Consider the following 16,188-nt stretch of genomic DNA (forward strand, 5'->3'; position numbering starts at 1 on the left):
TCATTTTTCATTTTGGTTTTCTTTCTGCATGAATGCTCTTTCTGACTTGCTTGCTTTCTCCGTAGTCTGTCTGTTTCCCCTGGTTCTCTTCAACTCCCCATGTGTACCTGAATTAAAATGACAGCTTTAAGAAGATTTTAGTTTACCTTTCTTTACACAACCCTGACTTTGGCTGTGAATTATGGAGTAAAGTGAAATTTGTCTTCTCCTAAAACATTAGCATTCTTCTTGCGAGCAGGCTGGCATCTCTGGGAATCAGCGATTGCCTTCAGTCTCTGCCTTTTCTTTTTTTTTCCCTAACTTTTCTCGTACTCTGTTCAACCATCTAGGTTTAATCTTTTTTCTAAGGCCCACATGAAGTATGTTGCGTACACTTTTTCCATCGAGGCTTCTTGGAGCTGCAATGATGCAAACATTTTAACTGTACCTGAGTCGTCATGTGACATTCTCTTCCCACTGATTCACTGTGGCCCTTTTCTGTGTTGCCGTGTCCCCTGGGTTACCTCGGGCACAGCCCGCCCCAACCTGAACTCTAGCTGCTTATCGTACTGCCATCTCCCTTGCTTGAGTACAAGGTTCTTGAGGACTGGGGCCATGTTTGTTTCACTCACCGCCATGTCTGTGGTGCTTAGCGTATTACCTTGCACACAGTAGGGGCTTTTAAAATTACATACTTACTTTAAAAAAGCATATTTTTTCAGTTTAACCACTTTGAAATTACAATACGCTTGACAATTGATGACACATTTAATTGGGATTTGTTTCTTCTTTCTTGGCCGTTCATAAGTAACAGTGGTTCTTACACCCCGTGTGTCTTCCCTGAAATGTGGTGCTTGTTAAATGAATAAATGCTGTATTTTAAGATTATTTCAGAGATTCTTCTAATTGTGTAATATGGTGTAATAAGCCTTCTATAGTTTAAGTGTCAGATTTTGTCAATTAAGTTTCTCTTTGGGAATTATGTGTTAGTTAAATACTAGGAAATATATGATCCATTCCCAGTGATCGGCATTTGTGTTACCTCTGTGACTTTGAAGTTGTTTGTTGCTCACAAGCAACCCTGTGGATCAAGGTAATATATGTGCAGATGATATATATGTATCTTGGTAGTAAGGAGTTATGTGTATAGGCTTTAAACTGATTGGAAAAATCATCTTTGACTATGAATTATCTGTACAAGACTCCATCAGATCAAGAATTGGCCTCAGTGTTTTGTTACCCGGGAGTAGATATAATTGGCTGTCGTGCCCTGAAACATGCAAATGTGACAGTTAGTGAATTCATGAGGTGCTTGGGAGGCCCCACAAGATAATTTGTACTTCCAGATGTTACTCATTTTTTTCTCTTATTATTTCCATTAGCAGGAAGCACCTTTGAATGTATCTAATCAGGAAGCAGCCAAGCATTCTGATTTATTTTCACCATCATCTTCCCTGGACAAAGGAAGTAAAAGTAGAACTAAAACGGTTCTTAGCTTATTTGATGAGGATGAGGATAAAACGGAAGATCAAAACAGCTTCCAGGCTCTGAAGAAAGAAGTAGGAAAGGTGAGAAAAAAGCAATTAAGGTTCAAGTCTTCAGAAGGGTAAAGGAGTCTCATTTCACAGTGTCAGTTCTGTGATGTGAGTTGCTGGAGAATTGAGGGTTTCAGTTTCTCCACATCCACACCGTCACTCATTGTTGACCTTTTTCATAATGGCCAAGTATTGGTGAGGATGTGGAGAAACTGGAACCCTCACTCATTGCTGTTGGGAATGTAAAATGGTGCTGCCACTTTGGACAACAATTTGGTGGTCCCTCAAATGGTTAAATGTAAGAGGTACCACATGACCTAGCAATTCCACTGTTAGGTATACATCCGAGAGGAATGCAAACATGCATTCACACAAAAACTTGAGTGTGATGTTCCCCACCGTATTACTCATAATAGCCGAAGGATGGAAACAACTCAGGTGTCCATCAGCTGATGAATGGATAAACAATGTGTTATAAGTGTACAGTGGAATATTATTTGGCAATAAAAGAATTGGACCTAGAGATCGTCATTCTAAGTGAAGTAAGCCAGAAAGAGAAAGAAAAATACTATATGATATCACTCATATGTGGAATCTTAAAAAAAAAAAAAAAAGGGACACTGAATTCATCTACAAAACAGAAACAGACTCGAAGTCTTAGTAAACAATCTAATGGTTACCAGTGAGAGGGGGTGGGAATTTGAGATTTACAAATGTTAGCCACCATATATAAAAACAGATTTTTTTAAAAGTATTAGAAAAACAAAAACAAAAACAAAAGAATGAATTACTGATACATGCTACAACATAGATGACCCTTGAAAATAAGCTGAATGAAAGAAAAGCCAGTGACAAAAAACTGCATATTGTATGAATTCATTTATTTGAAATGTCCTGAATGGGCAAATCCAGAGAGAGATGAAAGCAGATCAGTGGTTGCCGGGGTCTGAGGAAAGAAGTAGCTAGGGATGGAGAGTCATTGCTGACAGGCCTGGGGGTTCTTTTTGAGATGATGCAAATATTCTAAACTGAGATTGTGGTGGTGTGTGAACGGCCCTGTGAATATACTAAAAATGAGTGAATTTTATGGTATGTGAATTTTCCTCTCAATAAAGGTGTTAAAAAAATAGGGAACAGGTGATGGGCCATAGATAGCCAATGTTTTTTGTAAATCAAACTGAGGATATAGTCCACGTTGATTTTTACAACAAATGATTTATGAATTTGTTTGTTGTACCAGTAGTAGCCTGCTTATAAATGAGAGCTACACGTAGTGAAAAGGAATAATTTGCTATATTTCCTTCCAGTCTCTTTCTGTGGATGATTTTTGTATGGAATTTTCATGGTTCCAGAACTTTTAACCTTAGTTGCTATGTTACACTACTTTTTGTGTGTAACCAATAATAATTATTAGTTAATTTTTAATGTGATGTAGTTGTCAGAAGTGAGTTTTTTATTGTCATTATTGTTATTTTAATTTGTAGTTGTGATACTAAAGAAGAAGAGGGAATTTTAGAATCCAGCTGGGGGCATTAGAGTTCAAACCAAGTGATGTAAATAGTAACTTTTGAATATCAGATTCCCTAGCAAACAAAAAGAACTCATTTGGGATCCGACAGTGGTGGAGTGGAAGGTGGACAGCATTGGCAAAGGTTGGCCGGTCACACCTGTGCCAGGTCCTTGGCCTCAGATGCTGATAAGTTCAAGTTAGAGATACGTACTTGACCACTTTCTGTAGTTTCCAATATTAAGTCAGTCGGTGTCTCTTCTTCCCTTTGGGGATGAGATGGAGAGAATTTGTTTAATTTTATGTGTGTTCACCCCTAAAATATTTCTCCATGTGGAACTAAGGATCGTTCTTAAATAAACAGTTCAGACTCTATACAAAGGTTGAAAGATGATCTCTCCAGATTATATATCTGTATTTCTATATACTCTCCACTATTTTTGATATCTCCGTAGTCTTTCCGTCATATGACTGCATCATTCCCCTTCTGATTGGCACTCAGCCTGTGTCCGGCCTTTAGCCACTGTAAACAGAGCCGCAGGGCATATCTTTGTGGTTCCGTCTTTGCAGCTGTGTGTGATTTCCTTGAGAAAAATCCTTACGACTCTGTAAAATACATGAACTTTGTTCTTTTTCCTAGAGTCCTGAGCCTGAGGCCCGCCCCAAGAGCACAGGCGTCTTCCAGGATGAAGAGCTCCTTTTTAGTCACAAGCTCCAGAAGGACAATGACCCAGATGTTGACCTTTTCTCCGGCACCAAAAAAACCAGGGTCAGTTCCTGTTGGTTCTCCCCCCTCAGGGCTTTGCTGTCATATTAGGTGTGATCTCCACAGCTTTACCTGGAGCATTCTTTGAATTGTTTTTGCTTTGGATATTGAATTTGAGTTTTGTCTCTTCTGTCTAGTTGCTGGAGCCAAGTGTTGGGAGCCTATTTGGGGATGATGAAGACGATGATCTTTTCAGCTCTGCCAAGTCGCATCCTTTGGTACCAGCCTTTTGTTCTCAGTACTGCGGTGTGTGGGAAGGCTTCTGGGAGAGGAAATTAATGTCCAATTACATGATTAAGGAGAATGCTCTCTAGTGGACAGCAAATAATGTGCTGATGACAGTGTTCATGTTGTCCCCATCTTATGTTTCCTAACTAACATTAAAGCATTAACTGACTCAGGCTTTCTCACTGTATGACACATTTGTTTGATTTTTGTTTATTGAAACACCAATGCATGTGTTACGATGACAAACTATTCATGCCTTTCAGGTAGAAGGCTATAAATCTGGGTGTGGTTAGCCTGTGTGTGTCATTTCCCCCCTTCCCCAGTAGATTTTGTAAGTACTCTCAATTTTCTGTTTACCACAGAGAGGACGCCTGAGAAGTCACAGCCTTTAGAACGCTATTTCTAAAATGTCACCTTTGAATTTGTGCATTTGACCCTCATTTGAGAGTTGACTTTTAAAACTAAGAAGCCACTCTTTTTTTTCCTTCTTCTTTTTTTGCATTATGACTTTTCTTTAAAATTTCCAAGATACTTAACAGACTTTGGGTATTCTTTGCTTTTGAAGATACCAGAAAAGAAGAAGGTAGTGAAAAAAGACCAGTCTGTTTCCTCTTTCAAGAATCAGAAACATCCTGAATCCACTCAAGGTATCAAAGAAAAATGCATATGGAAATTGGAGACACCTCAGGTTAGAACTGATCTCTTTAAGGACTCTCAGCTCTTGTTTGCGTCCCAGTACAGAGTAACTCCTTCATGCAGGCCCCAGGTCCTTCAGAGTTCTCTTAATTAAGGAGGACACAACCACCAGGACCACCTCTCTTTGTTTACTGTTTTTGTTTTTTAACCGCTGCTCATCTCTCCTCTCCTCACTCCACACTCCGGTTCCACAAATCTATACTTACCGTTCTATTTGGAGTACCCTCAGGTTTGATTCCAAGATAGAATTAAAGTAGGATGAATACCTTCTTCCCACTAGAACCCCATTTCTCCCTTTGAGCTACCTTGGTGTAGGATTCTATTAGAATTAAGTATCAATTACATCCAATTTCTCGGTTCCGTCTCTGTGTTACCTCCTCTGAGCTCATCACTATTAGGCCTCCATCCTCAGCCGTCTTCTCTATGGCGCCACTCCTGAGAACAGACCAGCACCAGACAGCGAGTCCTGGTTCTGGCTGAGAGCTGTCCCTGGACGTCTCACTGAGGCCTCAGTGCTCTGAGCTACCAAATGAGGCATGAGGACTAGCACCTCTCCAGTGACTCGAGTCTCAGCTTCTTCTGCCCCTAAAACGAGTGCATTAGGCTGCAGTTGAATTTCTGTGTGCTCTGTAATATTTGCCGTGTGAGATAACCAGCTGCTTTAACCAGGTTTTGGTGCTCGGATACACCGCACTTCTTAACGAATCTTACTCATGACCTTTGTCTCCCTTTACTCCATGATTGCTCTCACAGCCCTCTACTTTCACAGTGGATAAAGAGTCACAAATGAAGTAATGTAGTGAGATGTTTTGAGGCCCCAAGAGAGATCTGAATGCCTTTTCCATTATAGAACTACAGAAATTGACAGCTTTGTTCCATCACAGAGTTATTTACAGACATAAGCGTAATCCAGGAGACACTTTTCCTTCTGTTTCCCTGATGGATTTTTAACTGAATGTAATTTCACACAGGACTCTCCAGGTCCCGCTCCATTTAAAAGCAAAGAGCCATCCCCTCGGATCTGGAAAATACAAGTAATTATAACATGTCTGGAATCTTCGTTGCCTGCCTTGCGGCATCTGTAAACTTTTTGGGGTTTTCCTTTTGTCAGCTGCTGCCAGGCATCTTCTCATCTCCTTTTCACCCTCTAGCTGTTGCTTCCTGTGTGCTGGGTCTGTAACACCTCTTCTCTGGTCCCTGCGGTGGGCACAGGTGTATAACCATCTGTTTTCATTCTAAGACTAGATCAGGAGACTTCCCTGCTCACCTCTTTCTCCTCTCGTACATTATATTATGTACAGTCTCTCTTCCTGTGTCCCAGTAATGATAGTAGATTGTTGTGTTTAAGGAAGCATACAGAGTAAGTTTCATCTTTCTTTTTCAGGCAAATTTAGCAATTAACCCAGCAGCCTTGCTTCCTGCAGCGACGACCCAGATCTCGGGAAAGAAGCCTGTTTTGTCGGAGTTGGATTGTCCTTCGTCTGAACCCGGGAGGATCCACAGTCCAGAAAGTGTGCCTGCTCTTCCCGGGAGCGGGGAGGCTGGTGTGAGTTTTGATCTCCCAGCTCAGGCAGACACCTTACCCAGTGCCAACAAGGTGAGGAAACTGCCTTTGCTTCCTTGCCTGCCTTTTTAAAAAAAAAAAAAACAACAAAAAACCAGAACAATTCGTGTGTTTCTTCCTACTCCATCCTTTGCACATAATAGGCTGACCGTGATTCCTCACTTGAAGGAGGTACCTCATCTTTCCTTCAGCCTTTCCGCCCTCCTTCCACCTCCCTGGTTCTGTGTCTCCTCTCCCACTGCCCGCATTTGTTCCATTTACACTCTGCTCAGGAGATACAGTGAAGTCCCAAGACCTCCCGGTTCTCTGGCACTGCCACGTGGAGGTCTTCTAAACACAGAGCCGATCTCCTTACCCTGTGCTTCCTCTGCCATCTCTTTACTGCTCAAAGGAGGACAGTCAGGCTCCTCAGTTTGGTATTAAAGCCTTTTACAGTCTATGCTCACTGAAGCTTCCAGCTTCCCCACCAGTCACCCCGACACTATCAGCCTAAACCCAGTCTCAGCAGGCACTGTTCCCTGAACACACATGCCCCGACCTGCTGCCGCCGCCGCCATCAGCTCCCGCTGTCTCCTCTTCCTCATCGACAGCTCTGCACAGACTTCACAGCTTCGGGGATATTTCCCGTCCTGCCCCTTGTCCCGGGCTCCCTCCCTGAGATCCCCTGGCACTTATGGTCCTGTCACACTGTTCCATAGGACTGTGGACTTGTGCCAAATGGACTGTGAGCTCTTGGGGGTTTTGCTTTTTAGTTGGTTCTCGCTTTTTCAATCCAGTCTTCCTGTCAAAAAAAAAAGTCTGAGCTGTTCTCTGAGTAGGCGACAGTACCTAGGATAACCCTGCAGATACATTCATTTCAGATATTTCCAAATCTGTTTTTCTTACAAAAAATAAAATATCTTTTTTTCTTTTCTCTTTTTTTTTTTGGTTAAGCTTAAATTGGCTGCTTCATGAAACAATTTGTGAAATTTCCTTGAAAAAGACTAACACAATCAAGTACTTTGCCCAAAGTATCTTATGCCTTCTTAAAACTACTTGATTGTATGTTTTTGGAAATACTACAAATATTACATTATTGCTAATAAGTGACTCATATTTCGAGGTTTTATTGAAAAAGTTCTGATTCCTAAGCCACATTTTCTTACGTAAAGTATTTAACGCTTGGAGTTAGTGTTTGTTGACTTGAAGAAAAGAACATGTGAGATTACCTCTCTTTCTTTATCTTATCTCTCTGCTCCTGGGGCCCAATTTTAGGCTAGCCTTCTATTAAAGGTCAGTACCAGATTCCCCCTGATTTGTTCTCGTTTTGAAAGATTCCCACATTGAAACTGAGGGCAGAGTAGGGGCCAGGGAGCACCGTGGGACACAGAGCATACCAACACACCTACTTCACAGGGTTCCAGTGGCGGATGAAACCTTTTGTATGAAACTGAGTGGAAATTGCCCTCAAAAGACTCAAAAACAGGGACCACTAAGGAATTAAGAATGACTTAGTCTAGGAGGAGTAGGAGTTCTTAAACACCTTTGAAAATCTTTGAGCAATAACCTCTTCTGTGTCTGAGATAATATCTGGATGGAAGTGGACCAGACAGCCTGACTGTATTTTTAGTCGCTGATTATTTGCCTTGTTAGCTTTGAGCACCTTATAAAAATGGCCAGATCAGCAAGTGTTTTTTTTTCCCATTGCAGAGCCGGGTCAAAGTGAGAGGGAAGCGTAGACCACAGACGCGTGCAGCCCGGAGGCTGGCTGCCGAGGAGTCCGGCGAGGCTGAGGACATGAGCGGCCCCAGAGGATTTGTTGCCCAGTTGGCAGATGGCACTACTTCACTGGATAGTCGTCAGCCACAGCCCAGGGCGACTGGTGGAGAAGAGAGGTCTGAAGAGGCCGTGGCAGCTGCGACTCCAACTTGGGCAGGTGGTCCTGTGCTGGGAGTGGACAGAAGCCCCTTTGCCAAGTCTCTGAGTCAGCCTCTGGAGGGTGACCTTTTTGATTCTGGAGACATCTTTTCCAAGGGCATCACATCTCAGTCCACGGGGAGAAGAAAAGCCAAGGGGAAGGCAGCAGACAGCCCGGCCAACCCGCCCGGGGGGAGTAAAGAAAAAAGCCCCCTGTTTCCTCCTCTGGGGGAAGCAGGCAGTGACGACGATCTCTTCCAGTCTGTTAAACCAAAACCAGCGAAGAAAACGAATCCTTTTCCTCTCCTGGAAGATGAGGATGATCTCTTCACAGACCCAAAAGGCAAGAAGAATGAGTCAAAACCCAACAGTCAGCAGGATGTTCTCTCAAAAACAGAAGATATTTTTGAGGTAATAGGACATAACAGCACATTTTTCCGTGCCTGGTTCTTTGTTGAGGAAAATACCCGATAGGCTCATGGGAACCACGGGTTACATTAGACCTGTGTTGTGGCTGCCCGATACCTGCTTGCTTAGTCATTGCAGTTAGGTTCTCTTACCAGTAACTCTGAAACTTATTCAGAAGCAGTTTTCTGTTTTGTTTCTGGCCGTAGCCACTGACACAGATCCTGATTTTTATAGTTTTTCTCAGGATGTGGCTGCAGTCTGTGTATATAAAATAGTGTATCTACAGCTCGCGTGTTTAACCTCTGGTTCTTGGGGAAACAGGCCCTGGCTGGAGCTGACTGATGCTCTAACGCAGGTAGCGAGGCCTTCGGGACATTCTTCAGGCAGATTTTGTTGAGCATCTAGGTATTGGAGCCACAAGCTGAACTAGGACCACTGCTCTGCTCCCCAGGGCTCTCAGGGAGAGGAATCGGAGACAGACAGGGCAGCCTATAGATAACGTTTTCAGGGAGTGTTAAATGCCATGAAGAAAACAGCCCAGGGCAGTGGGCAGAGTGATGGGTTGGGGTGGGAGGTGCTTCTTCGGGTGGGACTGGTAGAGAAGGGATTCTGGTAGAGCCCACGTGTGATCCGGGACTAGAAGAATGAGAGGGACGGGGCCAGGCAGAGATCTGGAGTGACACGTTCCACACGGAGGGGCGGGTCACATGGCTGTTCCAAAACACTGTGGCAGTTTGCCTTTCTACAGCTTGTTGAAATTAGTGTATGTAGTAAAAGAAAAAAATTGGATTTAAAATTGTTTTGCTTTTTTTTTTTTTTTTTGGCTTACAAGGATGATATATTTGCTACAGAAGCAATTAAACCTTCACAAAAAACAAGAGAGAAGGAAAGAACATTTGAATCCAACTTGTTTGATGATAACATTGATATCTTTGCTGACCTAACTGTAAAACCCAAAGAAAAGTCCAAAAAGAAACTGGAAGCTAAGTCTATATTTGATGATGATATGGGTAAGTTTGGAGTTTTACACATGACATAGTGAGTCATTACTGTTCAGTGACTTGATATTTCTTCTGCCACCTTTGTCTTGACCCTTTCCTGGAAAATGTGCCCCAATGGAACCCAGTGGGTTTCCTTTGACCTGCTCTGTAATTCTGAGGTAGGCTGAGGGCGGATAAAGTAAATGGGATAGTTACTTTGGTGAAACAGCTTTTTGTTATGAACATCAGGGAGTTTGAAGGAGCCTAGAATTTTACTTTTCAGGTATAGTTTCACTTTTATCTTAGTGTGCCACCTGCCAATCCTCAATGATGAATCTGAACGCTGATACCATGAAAGGAGGATCAGAAGCTGCCCCACATGCTAACATAGGCTGAGGTGGCTGCCTTGGCCGTGATACAGTTCTCGCTGGAGAGTGGAAGTCAGTGGTTCAGAGAACAGAGGGGCAGTGCAGGAGGGGAGCAGGATGACATAGGAAGGCAGGCGGGAACTCAGACTTTGCCTCGCACCAAAGATCTTCTGTGTTTGTAAACATGCTCATTTTCCCTCCATAGTATAACATCTGCTTTCTTAATGGGCTTGCCAGATGCCCCATAACTCTTAAATGTGAAGCTTCTGGTATATCCTGTGTTGGTGCGTAGGACTTGGGCTGAGGCCAGATGTGAGCTTCTGCCCCCTCTCCTCCTCTCTCCCGTTCTAGACCTTGCGGTTAACTGGGAGAAGGCTGCAGAGCCACACTGGGTCTACTCCCCACGCAAGTATGCTCTGTCTCTACCCCGCTTCCCAGCACAGGGTACAAAAGAGAATTTATTACAAAAAAAATGTGATACACGTCTGTTGTAATAGATTAATACTATTCAGAAACTGTAATAAGTAGAAAGCAACCCCCGGAGGTAATAATTATTGAGAGTTTGGTGTGTACACTTTCAGACACCGTGATAGTAGTATGGGTTTGCATACATATAAGTATATTCTTATTTTTTTTTCCCAAAAATAAGAATATACTTTCCTGTTCTGCTATTCCTTTTGGTCACAGTATCTTCCCATGTCAGTACATAGAGATCTACTTCCTTGTCTTTAGTAGTGGTAAACTGCTTTGTATTTAGCCATTAGCCTTTCGAGGGTGATCTAGATTGTGTCTTATCTGTTACAAAGGATGCTATGGTCTTGAACATTTGTGTATACATATCTTTATGTACACGTGCTAAAATCTCTGTAGGATAGAATCCCAGCAGTAACATGACTGGGTTACTGTCATTACTAAGATGAGTCATGGGACACTGGAGTCAGTGAAACACTAAACACAAGTGTAGTCATAAAGACTTACATTCCTAACATTGAGCTGCCTCAAATAGGTACATTTATTCTGAAAGACAGCGACCTGTGTGGGATTTCCCCTTGCTTATTTTTAGTGCCCTTTCCTGTTAAAATCCAGTGGGAAAAGAATGTACAAATAAGTATAGTGTCACAGATGAAGTCGGGGGCTGGGTTGGAGAATCAGATATCCTTCCCCTTTTTGTCTCATACACGTGTACACACATAGCTTTGTAGCTGTGAAATTATGCTCAGAGAGAAACTGTGACTTGTATGTGATCATAAAACTTAGTAGCAGAGCCAGGACCAGAATCTAAGAAGGCTTGGCTTGATCATAGTGTTCTTTGGTATCCCATACTGTTAACCAGACTTGAGTCTTTGTGGGTTCGTGCAGATGTGTCTTGAAAGCACACATTTTCTTGCCTATTCAGCAACTCTTTTTGTTTTTGTTTTTCCTTTTTAAAGATGATATCTTCTCCTCTGGTATCCAGGCTAAGACAGCCAAACCAAAAAGTCGATCTTCACAGACAGTACCTGAACCAAGATCTGAACAGAAGGTGTCCGGCATATTTGATGATCCCTTGAATGCCTTTGGAGGCCAGTAACGTGTACAGGGTATCTTTCAGCTACATCCTTGAGTTAATGATGCTGTCTTGAGTGCTCATTGTCTTAACTGGATTATAAAAAGCAAATACTGAAACAGTTACCCAACTTACTTAGTATTTTTCTGTACTAGTTTTAATCATGCTTAATACTGCAAAACAAAAATAAATGTTTCACAGTGTTTTGTTACTGTTTTTTTTAAACCATATTTTGATTTGTTAACCCTTGGTACCGGGCTATAATTTAGGGCATATTAGAGAAGAAACCTATTTATGCCTTTCATGGGTGGGCAGGGACTCTCAGAGGTAGCAAATGCCAAACAGATGACCAGGAGTCTTCCCTACATGTACGTGTATGGGAGCCCTAGCTTAGTCAGAGCCTGGGCACTTGATAGAGGAAGAGGATGAGAGATTATATACTTCATGAGTCTTTGCAGTTGGAGAGATTTCTTCTTGTTCCACTGAATTCTGAAGATGTCTGTACAGGTCCACTAAAGCAAGGTTTGGTGAACTATGGCCCTTTACTGTTTGTCTTTGTAAATAAAGTTTTATTGGAAGGCAACTGTACCCATTCATTTACATATTGTCTTTGGGTGTTTTCACCCTACCTGCAATGCCAGAATCGAGTAGCTGCAGCAGAGACTGGATGGGCCACAAAGTCTAAGATACTTTCTATGTGGCCCTTTACAGAAATGGTTTGCTGACCCTAGCCCTGAGGCATTCATTTCCATTCCTTGGAGCTTAGCATTATTTTGTGAAAGAAGCAGAATGAAGCCAGATAATGGTGGGGAGAAGTGCTGAGGATAGAAATGTCAGTTCTAGAGCAGCACTGTTCCAGAGATCTCTGCATTGATGGGAATGTTCTGTAACTGTCGTCGATTGTGGTTGGCTGACCCCCCCACCCCCCGCACTGGCTAGTCTGTTCTTCTGTGCCATCTTGGTCATGAGCATTCAGTCTATAACCATGGCACAATCTTGTAGATGTCCCAATTGGCTTCAGCAGTTCTGAAGCCACTGGCTTCTTCCATGGGTACTTCTAAGATTGAATTGGGAATTACTCATATTCAAAGGTTTTGTACAGCTGTTTGCCCTGCTCTGCTATGAGAATGACCCATTAGCAGAAGAGGGTGCTTAGTAGTTGCCAGTTCCTTTTCCCCATCCCTTTTGTACACCCTTCTTCCATCCCTTAGGTTACTTATGTGCAGGGTTTCCTGTTCTGTGTCTGAGCCCAGTGTGGGATCTGACTTAGTAAGCATTTGTTAAACATGTTTTTCTTTTGGAACGATCAAATCTGCTAATCCATCATTCCAGGGAATTCAGGAGACAGTAGAGTTAGAAAATACGCAAATTGCTATTTTGAGAGGCTTGAAAGGGGGAAGGAACCTAACACTCACTGGTCCAATCAAGGTAGGCACTTTTCCTGTTATTTTATTCAGTAATAATAACTACCAGATAGGTAATGTCCTCACTCCACAAATGAGGCTAAAATTTGGAAGCAGAGAAGAATAGTGGAACAAATTTGGATTTTTGTATTGAGACTTAGATTTAAATCTGGTTCTCCCACTTAGAGTGTAGGCAAGTTGTTTTATCTGGCACTTGAAAAATGGTGGATGCTAACAAGAATGAATGATTTGGCCAGGGCAGAGCTTCCTGTTTTGGAACCCAGGGTTTTAAGTTCATCCGCCTGACTCCAAAACTCATTCTCTCAGTTCTTCTTAAGAGGGGAGGCAGCTTTAGGAACTAAGGTTTTGATTTCAGTAAGATTCACTCCATCCCCGGGCACTATTTTGAGTATGATATACAAAGATAATCATCTCTCTGTCCTTCAAGGGCTCCAATCTATTCAGTATTAGAGTTTAAGAAGGAGCCAGGGGCGATAGAGCCTGAAGATGAATGAAAGTCCAGGGCTGCCTCATAAACCCCAGTGTGTGCTAGTTTTTTGAATCATGGAGATAAGTTGGTGGGTGGGGATCTCAGAGGAGCATGAGAAAGGACAGGTGATGGACATTAGGTGTTAGAGTTCATTTTAGACCGGTTTCTCTGAGTCACAGATGAGGGTGAATTAAGCTGCAGTGAGGTGAGATTACTGTTCATTATCAGTTAAGTAATTCACCTAGTGGTGTAGTAGGCAAGTTAGGTTGGAAATCCGTAAGGGTTGGATTTAGATTGCCTGTGGGAAAGAGAAAAGCAGCAGTGGGGTACATGTCAGGCTGGAAGGTGTGTGTTGTCTGTTACGGTGTACACCCAAGCTCGGCAGTTTGCGAATTAGAGCAAAAAAAATTAAAAAGTGGATGGGCATACCAGACTCTGGGGTTTTACCCGCTCAGTTTCAACTCATCAATTCTCAGTACATTGGAAGAGGGATAAATGGGTAGGACCTATAGAGCTTGTCTGCTTCCGCCCTTTTTTTCAACCAGGCATGGCAATGGCCCTATATTTCAGATGAGGTCGGTGTGCCCAGAAACGTTAGGGAAGAGCAGGAAGGGTGGGCGGCTTCAGGCTGGCCGGCCCGGACTGCACTGGAAATGCACAGGCCCTGGGAAGGCCATCGACTGGGACTCTCCCCCAGCACGCTGGCACCTCTATGAGCAGGTGCTGTCCACACCTTCGTCCGGCCAGAGGCCAACCCCACCGTTCCCAGAAGTCTGTGCGACTGGTCTCCAGGCTGCCCGCTTCGGCCCTAGTCAGGTGGCCACTGTTAGTAATAAAAGATTAACATCCGGGCCTCTCTTAACCGACAACCACCACCGAACGCGAAGGAAGCCCGGGCTCCCGAGCAACCGCTGGCGTCCGGCGGCAAGGCCCCGCCCCCTGGCCTCATCCTCGCTGATTGGAGGGCGACGTGAGTGCCGGCGAGCGATTGGTACGCGGTGTCACAAGGGGGCGGGGGCGCGGCGGCGGCGGAGCGTTGCTCTTCTGTGCGGGCCGCGGTGTCGCTCGCGGGGCCGCGCCTCCCTACAGGCCTGCGGGCCGGCGAGCGAGTGGACGAGAGCCGGTGAGGGCGAGCGGGCGGATGGGGAGGGCGGCCGGGACCGCGGGCCGCTGAGCCGGGCGGCGCTGCCGTCGCCGGTCTCCCGGCGCAGGGCAGCCGGGCCGCGCCCCCTCTGCCGCCGCTGCCCCTAGACCGGCGTGGCGGGCCGCCCTCGCCGAGCACACAGCCTCCTCTTTGCGTCCCTCCGCGAGCGCGACCTGGGCTGCGCGGTCCCGCCCCGCAGGTGCGGGACTCGGAGCCGCGGATTCTGACGCGGAGCCTGACCTCTGCCCTTTGGATCAGGCCCTTGCGTCTGGTGGCCGGAGTTTATCCTGGAGGAGCATGGGCTGCGCAGGTGACTCAGCCGTCTTCAAGTGTTTGTATGTTGACGGCTCGAGGAGACGTAGGTCCGCAGGATTTACCAGTCCCACTAGAAAATTGATTCCAGGCTAGAGTTTAGGGTACAGGTGCTTGACGTAGTGGATATAATTCTGAAGCTTGTATTTAAGTACAAGGGATAGGGGATATTGCCAGACATTAATGAAAGCAGTTCATTAAAAGTGTATTTATTTGCTGCATAACATGCTGGATCTCTTTATGTTGGGGGAACAGTTTAAAAGAACTGCTCTTATATGGATAATATTCTTTAGAACGGATTCCGAGTCACTGAAATTATCCAGCACTGCTATTGCATTACCAATCTTTGACTTCTCTTTCATCTTTGGTTGTTGTGTCTTAAGTACTTTTTCGAAAGAGATGAGAGAAGTGTTTTGGGAATTGATAGAAATGTTTTTTGACACCATTACTCTTAATAGCTAAGTATGTGTTTTTAAATTGTTGGTAAAAATTCTAGACGTACTTTTCCCTCGACCTGCCTTCTTTTTTTCCTCTCCCTTTTGTATTTTTTAGCTGTCCTTGTAATAGTTCTCATCCTGTTCTTCTTTGCCCCTCGTTTTCCAACATCATAGTTTCCATAATATGTTCAGTCCAGCATGATCACACACAACTTTCAGAAGCTGTCCATAGACCCCACTTTTAATGCAGGCTAGGCCTACTGGAGCTTCCATTTGCTCCTGTCATCTTCTGGTCCTCCAGTCTAGCATCACCAGATTTCATAGCCTCATTTGTCCTCTGTTACAGTGATTTCTCCTGCTGAGGAGCAGTGCAATTGTTTCCTAGAACAATACATTTTGATTTTGAATTTGGTTACCAAGTCTTGCTTCTTTTTGGAAATTGAATATTAATTCCATTGATTTGGGCCCAAATTAATGGTGAGTGGTCAGTGCTGTTAGTGCTGTACTAGTTGCTTTTTGTCTTTTAGCCCATAGTTACTTTATCCATTCTCATTGTAGATGAAGGATTTCCAAACCTGTCTTTATGTTACCATCCCCCACAACTTGTTTATTATATTCAGGGTATTGCTGTTGAAGGGTACTGTGGTGAAAGAAATGCTTCTTATATCTTCTGTCTCTAAATTCCTTGGGCAGGCACTAGTCCCCCATGCCTTTATTTCTGTAACATTTATTTCAGCATTCCTGACTCCTGACCTCTGTTGCTAGAGCTCCTACTATGTAGATAGGAGTGCTGTTGGCTTTGGGGGAACAGACACTGGTAATTCTGTAGTACATTCTTATTTGATATAGCATAAGTATGTTCTTAAGAATCCACATGTTTATCCAGAATTGTATTTAAAAAGCAGTTGTTCCTGTGAAGTGGGAAAAGG

The 16,188-nt window shown here is 43.8% G+C and overlaps 2 protein-coding genes across 21 annotated transcripts in view; both read left to right on the forward strand.

Moving 5' to 3' along the window:
- The window catches only part of WASHC2A (WASH complex subunit 2A), a 49,595-nt gene extending 37,539 nt beyond the window's left edge, over positions 1–12,056 (forward strand). For 6 of the 14 annotated variants that reach the window (XM_032491687.1, XM_032491698.1, XM_032491689.1 and 3 more), the window contains 9 exons: positions 1,362–1,547; positions 3,662–3,790; positions 3,925–4,005; positions 4,581–4,703; positions 5,683–5,745; positions 6,096–6,308; positions 7,965–8,582; positions 9,412–9,589; positions 11,358–11,683. In XM_032491687.1, the coding sequence (XP_032347578.1) occupies positions 1,362–1,547; positions 3,662–3,790; positions 3,925–4,005; positions 4,581–4,703; positions 5,683–5,745; positions 6,096–6,308; positions 7,965–8,582; positions 9,412–9,589; positions 11,358–11,497 (1,731 nt within the window). In that variant the 3' untranslated portion in view covers positions 11,498–11,683. Of the gene's footprint in view, positions 1–1,361; positions 1,548–3,661; positions 3,791–3,924; positions 4,006–4,580; positions 4,704–5,682; positions 5,746–6,095; positions 6,309–7,964; positions 8,583–9,411; positions 9,590–11,357 lie in introns of all 14 variants that reach the window. The other 8 variants (XM_032491688.1, XM_032491696.1, XM_032491693.1 and 5 more) reach the window with 5 other exon arrangements.
- A 2,300-nt stretch (positions 12,057–14,356) lies between these two features.
- Positions 14,357–16,188, forward strand: part of ZFAND4 (zinc finger AN1-type containing 4) — a 61,154-nt gene continuing 59,322 nt past the window's right edge. For 4 of the 7 annotated variants that reach the window (XR_004324052.1, XM_032491704.1, XM_032491705.1 and 1 more), the window contains exon 1: positions 14,358–14,489. The gene's annotated coding sequence lies outside the window, so the exon portion shown is untranslated. The other 3 variants (XM_032491706.1, XM_032491703.1, XM_014562655.2) reach the window with 3 other exon arrangements.

The sequence above is a fragment of the Camelus ferus genome, chromosome 11, assembly GCF_009834535.1.
Source record: "Camelus ferus isolate YT-003-E chromosome 11, BCGSAC_Cfer_1.0, whole genome shotgun sequence".
Classification (NCBI taxonomy): Eukaryota; Metazoa; Chordata; class Mammalia; order Artiodactyla; family Camelidae; genus Camelus; species Camelus ferus.